Source organism: Hyaena hyaena, unplaced genomic scaffold (assembly GCF_003009895.1).
Source record: "Hyaena hyaena isolate Hyena2069 unplaced genomic scaffold, ASM300989v1 scaffold_406, whole genome shotgun sequence".
NCBI classification, from domain to species: domain Eukaryota; kingdom Metazoa; phylum Chordata; class Mammalia; order Carnivora; family Hyaenidae; genus Hyaena; species Hyaena hyaena.
In genome coordinates, this window is record NW_024081038.1 from 926,514 (window position 1) to 935,321 (window position 8,808).

At 39.5% G+C, this 8,808-nt stretch overlaps 1 protein-coding gene across 1 annotated transcript in view; it reads right to left on the reverse strand.

The window, feature by feature from the left end:
• The window catches only part of NUP98 (nucleoporin 98 and 96 precursor), a 115,235-nt gene that overhangs the window by 10,137 nt on the left and 96,290 nt on the right, over nucleotides 1–8,808 (reverse strand). The window contains exons 29-30 of the mRNA XM_039252054.1: nucleotides 3,308–3,529; nucleotides 848–1,089 (exon numbers count right to left, since the gene is read on the reverse strand). Coding sequence (XP_039107985.1) covers nucleotides 848–1,089; nucleotides 3,308–3,529 — 464 coding nt within the window. The remainder of the gene's footprint in view (nucleotides 1–847; nucleotides 1,090–3,307; nucleotides 3,530–8,808) is intronic.

Below are 8,808 nucleotides of genomic sequence, written 5' to 3' on the forward strand. Positions count from 1 at the left end.
TTTGTGAATATGGTGTATCACAATGATTGGTTAAAACATCCCTGTTATAAATCACACTTGATCATGGTGTATAATCCTTTTAATGTATTGTGGAATTCAATTTGCTAATAATTTGCTGAGAATTTTTACATCTATGTTCATCAGGGATATTGGTCTGTATCTTTCTTTTCTTATAGTATCCCTGTCTGGTTTTGATATCAGGATAATGGTAACCTTATAAAATGAGTTTGGAAGTGTTCTCCCCTTTTCTATTTTTTGGAAGAGTTTGAGGATTGGTGTTAATTCTATGAATGTTAGGTAGAATTCACAAGTGAAGTCACCTGGTCCAGGACTTTTATTTGTAGGGAGTTTTTTGATTACCAATTCAATCTGCTTTATTAGTAACTTTTCTGTTCAGATTTTCTATTTCTTCATGATTCAGTCTTAGAAGGCTACATGTTTCTAGGAATTTATCCAATTCTTCTAGATTGTTCAATTTGTTGGTATATAACTATTCATAGTAGTCGCTAATGATCCTTTGTATTTCTATGGTATCAGTTATGGCTCCTTTTTAATTTTGGTGAATCAAATTCCCTAAGTACACAAAGAGTTTAACATAATTCATGCATATCAGGCACATCCTTGGCAAATGGTGATGTAACAATATTGCTGTCAACCCCTGCCCCTCTAACCCATCTAATCCTGGCCAAGTTTCTTCTGCACAAAGAACTTTTGCAAAGTATAATCTGATGCAAGATCTCAAAGTCCCATACAGAACATCACCTCTGGCCAGACTAATCATGGGATTCAGAGGCTGAAGAATTTGGGGTGATTACAGAAGACACAGGCCCTAGTCTGAAGGACTCACCAGAAGCTAAGTGCCTGATGATGAGTTTGTGGCAGCGGTTCCAGTGTCCAGCTTTAAATAAATAGAGGGCCTCCAAATGCTTGTCAGATTCCATGTGTGCTCTCACTGCTTTGGCCTCATTAATCCATTCAGCAGGCACACAAAGCTTTTGGGTCAGGAAAGTCTCCTTAGCCCAAGACACAGGGGTCTCCAATAGTTGGCAGTGCCGGGTAAGTAGCTCTCGAACAGCATTCTCACGCACGCTGTAGGAAGAAAGACAATGCTGAATAAATTCTATCTTCAATGATGAAGAAGACTGCCTCAGACAACACAGAGTGATCAATGGGATAGTCTCCCAAACTGGAAGTCTTAACCCTTAGTGGACTTCAAACTTCACTTAATACAAAAATATCAAAAGCCACCATATAAATGAAATAGAAAGTATCTAAGCACAATGTATTTTCATGATCAAAAAAACCTGAATACTAATACTCTAGGGAAGGTTGTCTAGTGCTAAGAAAAGGCTTTCCCTTTCTTTTCCTTAATTTCTTTCTAGTAACAGGAGATCAAGGACTAGGATAGAAGAATCCTGTTCTGCACAGAGCAGTTCTTTGCAATTCATTCGCAACCTTTTCCCTTCCTTTTCTCTCATATGATCAGTACCAGTAAACAAAGTAGTTTTTAAAGGTTAAGGCCTCTTTCAGGTCCTTGTTTGCTTTTTTTTTTTTTTTCATTCAAAACCACGAACTTTCCTATTTCTCTCCACCTCTAGACTTAGATTACCCTCATTCTTTCTGATCTCAAGAAGTCCCCTTAAGAGTCCTTTTCTATCTGGGCCAAAGTACCAGCCATTTAAATTTCAAATCAAAACAAGTATTCTCATCTTAGATTTTCAAGGAACCTCAATCTCATCTTAAATACTTCTTTTTAAAAAATCTTTACCAGGGGGCACCTGGCTGGCTCAGTAAGGAGTGGGGAGTTTGAGCCCTATATTGGATGTAAAGAGAACTTAAATAAATAAATTAAATAAACAAACAGGAACAGGAAATGCTTCCCTAGAGACTACTCTGAAGCATCAGTTTTATTAGCCAGCATTTTAACCTGTAAAATTCTCCATGAATTTATTTAAATAAACTCAAAGGAAAAGTATGAAGTCATTTGCTTTCTGGTAAGGGAGAAGAGGAGAAATTCCTTAAAGGGAAGGCTGTGCTAGATGCTTTATACTTCTACTCTCTGTTTAAAAAAAAAAAAAAAAAATTTTTTTTTTAATTAAGTAATCTTAATGCTCAACATGGAGCTCAAACTCATGACCCAAACGAAGATCAAGAGTCACACACTTGGCTCAATGAGCCAACCAGGTGCCCCAACTTTTTCTCCTTTAATCCCATAACCGCCTTTGACTAGGTATGGATTAATATTACGATTTTATAGATAAAAAGAGAGTATCTTTAACCAAAAATCAAAAGTGAGTAAGCTTTACATGGGATCAAAGTGAGTACATGATAGATCCAAAACTGAGGCAGGTTTAACTACAAAACTCAACTCCTTTTCAAAGTATATCACATGACAGTGCAGCATAATGATTAAGAGCACAGACTCTGGATGTCTTGAGCTAGAAGACTGCCATTTACCAGCTATGTGACCTTGAGCAAAAGTTAATCTCTCTGTCCCTTGGGCTGCTCATCTGTAAAAGAGACTGTAAGAGTCTTATCTTACAGGTTCATTACGAGCACTAATTTTGATATAAAGTATTTACAAATAGTATAAATATATATAAAAGTACCATGCAACAAAGTACTATATAAATGTTTTTGTTATTAGTGTAATGCCATGCTACTACCATTAACAGAAAAAAAATCACCAATTTATCTCACTCACATCATGGAGAAAAGGGTATTTTAGGGTAGAGAGCCAAATCCTTACACATCTAAGGATATACTGGTAAATATGATGCTATCAAACTTGAGGGATAGCTATGGGTAGAGGGCAAGAGAGAGAAGGCCAGAGAGGGAGAAAGCCAACAGAGAGAAAAGGCCAGGGACACTCCCTGCCAACTCATGATATCACTTCGCAGACTCACTGAGGCAGTTTAGCAAGCACTGTTTCTGCATAATTCCTGAACATGCCACATTCAACTGAATCTATGTCTATGTTAATGGGGTTGCTCCATGTAGATATATCCTTCCTCTTCCACTTAATTATTTCCTGTTCTTGTCTAAAGTTTCCTGTGATCACGCAATTCACAGAAATCTCTTCCGATAAACAGCATTATTTGACACTAAATTCAAGACAGTTTCACTTCTAACTTGTTCACATGAACACAGAGACAGCTGTGGACTGAACGGTTTTAAGGTTTATCACAAGGGTGGACCCAAAATACATTCTAGATGCTTACTTAAAGAATTAAACCCTAAAAGACTGATTCTTTGGCATTGCCCTGTAGCCCTAGATGTACTTGTGGGTTCAAGGCTTTTCACTCACCTTGAGTTGTCAATGTGCAAGAAGACAAAGATAGCCCACTCCCAGAGCCCCTCACTTTCCAGCTGGCCAGCAAAACTGGCCTGTAGAACACCTTCACACTGTTCTGAGAGATGGGTATAGTTAAGAGCCCGTAGCACCTCCCACAAGTGCCAGCTTAGGCGGTAATCCAAAGGATCTGCTGTTACGCTTCGAGGCTCCAGCAGCTGGTTGAGATCATAATGTCTGCAAAGGAGAATGTATAGAGAGTTACCATATTGAGGCAGCAGACCAACTGCACTGAACAGGTCTGGCTATGGCCTAGAAGATAATAAAGGCAGAAACCCGAGAATGGAAGCATTACAGACCACATGGTCTCCCTCTGAGATTGTGCTGTTTCAACCTACTTCTAGGTTCAGGCAAAGAAGGCACCTCCTCTTCTGTGGCTGTGTGATCTGACAGCTATGCTGGTATTTGTATGGCCTAGATATTTACTGTCTTGGTACACAGAGTCTTCACAACTCTTTTTTTTTTCTTTTTTAAATTTTTTAATGTTTTATTTATTTCTAGGGGGGGAGAGGGAGAGAGAGAGAGAGAGAGAGAGAGAGAGGGAGACAGCGTGAGCAGGGGAGGGTCAGAGAGAGAGAGGGAGTCACAGACTGAAACAGGCTCCAGGCTCTGAGCTGGCAGTCAGCACAGAGCCAGACGCAGGGCTCGAACCCACGAACCATGAGATCATGACCCAAGCGAAAGTCGGACGCTTAACCGACTAAGCCACCCAGGCGCCCCAGTGTTGATACTTTTCTTAACCATTTAAAACACATAATTATCTTAGTATCTTTCAGACTGCTCTATTATATGTGGTTGTTGGAGTGCTAACTCACCAGCAGCTAACTAGTCTTCATGATGGTTATTTCCTTCTATAGCTTATCATTTTTACCTCTGATTTTGTCTACAGAAGGGAGTATTTTTTATATAAGGACCTTCAGATGCCCTGGGTTTTTAAAGTGTCCCTATACAGACTTTTGCCTTTTCTTCTGCTGGGAGCCCAAACATTTCAATGGTCCTAGACTACTTAAATCTGTAAAGTTCTTAGCTTGCAATTCCAGATCATAAGAATAGTTGCAACTAAGATCTTACACTTATAAGTTTTAGGGTTTAGATTGTCAATCAATAATTTTCCTTTTCACCTAAGATCCAGACATTTTATAACTCCTTAACACTTCCTCAGGTAATGAACAGAATTTTTCTAGACCAGTGTTGTCAAACTGAACTTTGTGGGATGATGGAAATGCTCTATAATCTGTCCTGACCAATGACAGCCAATAGCCAATACATGTGCCTATTAGACACTTGAAATGTGAATACTGTAAATAACTTAATTTTAAGCTTTACTTAGTCATATGTGAATAGCAGCTATTATAGTGGACAGTGCAGTTCCAAACTATTCGTAAGAGACTTGGTGTGAATTTTATGTATGGTCTTAGTCCATAGCAATTATATCTTTCCTGAAAACTAGGCTTACTAACTCCTTCCGGAGCTGGTCTCTCTATTTCTAGCATCTTGAGATCTCCTTTTCTTTCTTTTTTTTGAACATTAAAAAACTGACAGACAGTAAACAGAATATATTTAAAATGTACAAATTTTTATTAAGTTTTAATATACACACACACTGTGAAATTACCACCAAGGTCAAGATAACAAACACACACATCATCTCCAAAAGTTTCCTTATAGCCCTTTGTAATCCCTTTCTTTCTGCCCCTCCTTATACTCTCCCTTCCTGGACAACCACTGATGTGTTTTCTGTGATTCATCAGTTTGTATTTTCCAGAATTTTAAAAAAATTTTTTAATGTTTGATTTACTTTTTGAGAGAAAGGGAGAGAGAGAGAGGAAGGGATGGAGGGAGAGTGAGCGCATGAGAGCGAGAGCAAGGAGGGGCAAAGAGAGAGAGACACAGAATCAGAAGCAGGTTCCCTGGCTCCGAGCTGTCAGCACAGAGCCCAACGGGGGGCTTGAACTCTTGAACTAAGAGATCATGACCTGACCCTAAGTCGGATGCTTAACCAACTGAGCCACCCAGGTGCCCCTGCATTTTCCAGAATTTTATATAGGTTAGAATCAGAGTAGGTATGTTTCTAGGTACTTTTCTGTCTCACCTCTTCCAAAACCAAGTAAAATTATCTTGTGATTCACTATATTAATTGTGTGTATCAATTGCTGAGTAGCATTCTATTACATAATTATACCACGATTTGTTTATCTATTCAGTTGGTGGTGGAAATTTGGCTTGCTTCCCGTTCTGTATCAATACAAACAAAACTGCTATAAATATCTGTATACAAACATATGTTTTCAATCCTTTGGGTAAATACCTAGAAGTGGCATGACTGGATCATATACATGCAGGTATATATCTAACTTTTTAAACCAAATTGTTTATACTAAAGTGTCAATATCATTTCACATTTTCAGCAGTGTATGAGAATTCCGGTTATTCCACGTCTATGACAATACTTGGTAGTGTAGGTCTTTTTAATTTCTAGACATTTTAATAGGTGGGTAGTGGTATCCCATTTTAATTTGCATTTCCCTGTTGTCTACTGATGCTAAACATTTTTGGTGTGCCTGAGACCTAGGTCTTCTTTGGTAAAGAATTGTTTACATATTTTGCCTATTTAAAAAATTGGGTTGTTTTGGGGCACCTGGTGGTTCAGTTGGTTAAGCGTCCTACTTCGGCTCGGGTCATGATCTTGCAGTTTGTGGGTTTGGGCCCCACGTTGGGCTCTGTGCCGGCAGCTAGCTCAGAGCCAGGAGCCTGCCTCAGATTCTGTGTCTCCCTCTCTCTCTCTGACCCTCCCTGCTCATGCTGTCTCTCTCTAATAAATAAATAAAACATTAAAATTTTTTTAAAATAACAAATAAATAAAAAATAAAATTGGGTTGTTTTATTATTGAGTTTCTTATTGTTTTATTATTTATTTATTTTGAAAGAGACAGAGAGAGAGCGAGTGAGAGAGCACTGAAAGAATCCATACCAAGCAGGCTCCGTGCCTAGTGTGGAGCCTAATGCAGGGCTTGATCCCATGACCTTGGGATCATGACCTGAGGTGAAACAATAGTCAGGTGCTTAACTGACTGAGCCACCCAGGCACCGCTACTATTACTGAGTTTTAAGAGTTCTTTCTATGTTCTTGGGGCACCTGCGTGGCTTAGTTGGTTAAGTGTCCAACTTCGGCTCAGGTCATCATCTCACGGTTCCTGAGTTCGAGTCCTGCATCGGGCTCTGTACTGACAGCTAGCTCAGAGCCTAGAGCCTGCTTCAGGTTCTGTATCTCTCTCTCTTTCTGACCCTCCCCTGCTCACGCTGTCTCTCTCTCTCTCTCAGAAATAAATAAAAACATTTTTAAAAAGTTCTTTATATGTTCTAGATACAAATTCTTTATCAGATATATAAATTGCAAATATCTTCTTCCAATCTGTGACTTTTCATTCTCTTAACAGCTTTTCAATGACTAGCAGTTTTTTTTTTTTAAAGTTTATTTATGTTTGAGAGAGAGAAAGAGAAAATGTGTACGTGCATGTATAAGCAGGAGGGGGCAGAGAGAGAGAATCCCAAGCAGGCTCTGAACTGCCAGCACAGAACCCAACATGATACTCGATCTCAACTGAGCCGAAACCAGGAGTTGGATGCTCAATCGACTGAGCCACCCAGGTGCCCCCAATGATTAGCAGTTTTTAATTTTACTAAAGTCCAGTTTACCAATTTTTTCCACTACAGATTGTGTATTTGGTATCAAAAACATCTTTTCCTAACTCACAGCTGCAAAGATTTTCTGGTTTGTTTTCTAGTTTAAATTTCAAATTTAGGTTTCTGACTCATTTTGAAGTGGACGAATAATAGAGATAAGCAATAAAACCAAAAGCTAGAAGTAGATTATCAAGAAAAAAAGAGAAAAGATACATATGACCAATATCAAGCAGGAGAGAGACATAGTTACAGATCATACATACATTTAAAAAGGATAATAAGAAAAATGTTATAAATAACTTTATGCCAAAAAATTTAGTGACTTCAGTGAAACAAATTCCTTAGAAGAAGCAAATGATCAAAACGGATTCAACAATAAGTAGAAAGCTTCAATAGCATAGTAAAGAAGTTGATTTCAGGGGCATGTGGGTGGTTCAGTCGGTTGGCCGGCCGACTTTGGCTCAGGTCATGATCTCACAGTTCATAGGTTTAAGCCCTGCGTCGGGCTCTGTGCTGACAGCTCAGAGCCTGGAGCCTGCTTCTAATTCTGTGTCTCCCTCTCTCTGACCACCCCCCCTGCTCATGCTGCCTCTCTCTCTCTCTCTCTCTCTCTCTCAGAAATAAATAAAACATAAAAAAAAAAAAAAAGAATTGAAATGAGATATGAGTGATTGTGACTGGAAAAAAAATCCCTTAGTATTTCTGAGCATATGTGCAAAGATAGTTCTGCTGAGACACTTTTAATTAACTGATTATCTGTAATAATAGCAGGTGTTCATATATTGTTAAGAGGATAAATACACTACTCTGTTTCTTGTTGTTTTATTTTTTCTTAAATGTTTTATTTATTTCTAGGAGAGAGAGAGACAGCATGAGCAGGGGAGGGTCAGAGAGAGAGAGGGAGTGAAGACTCTGAAACAGGCTCCAGGCTCCGAGCTGGCAGTCAGCACAGAGCCCGACGCGGGGCTCGAACCCACAAACCGTGAGATCATGATCTGAGCGAAAGTCGGACACTTAACCAACTAAGCTACCCGGGCGCCCCTGTTTCTTGTTTAAAAACAACACTGGAGCAGGGTGGCTCAGCTGGTTAAAGCATCCAACTCTTGACTCTGGCTCAGGTCATGATCTCACAATGGTGAGATGGAGCCCTGCATCAGGGTCAGGCTCTGGCACTGGGTATGGAGCCTGCTTAAGATTTTCTTTCTCCTCCTCCATTCCCTCTCTCTCTCAAAAACAAACAAAACAAAACATCAATAACAACACATCCACAATGAGATGCCACTCTATACCCACCAAAATGGCAAAATTAAAAAAAACAATACCAGGGGTGCCTGGATTGCTCAGTCAGTTGAGCATCTGACTTTTTTTTTTTTTTTTAATTTTTAATGCTTTATTTCTGAGAGAGAGAGAGAGAGAGAGAGAGAGCGAGCGAGCGCGCAGGGGAGGGTCAGAGAGAGAGGGAGATACGTGGGGCTCGAACCCACGAACCGTGAGATCATAACCTGAGCTGAAGCCGGATGCTTAACCGACTGAGTCACCCAGGCGCCCCGAGCATTTGACTCTTGATTTCGGTTCAAGCCTGTGGGCCCTGCATCAGGTTCCATACTGGGGGTGTGAAGCCTACTTGGGATTCTCTCTCTGCCCCTCCCCATCACTCCCATCTCTCTCAAAATAAAAACAAACAAAAAAAAACTTTAAAAACTCACAACACCAAATTTTTTTTTAAAGTTTGTTTATTTTTAGAGTGAGAGAAAGAGAGAGATGCAATATCT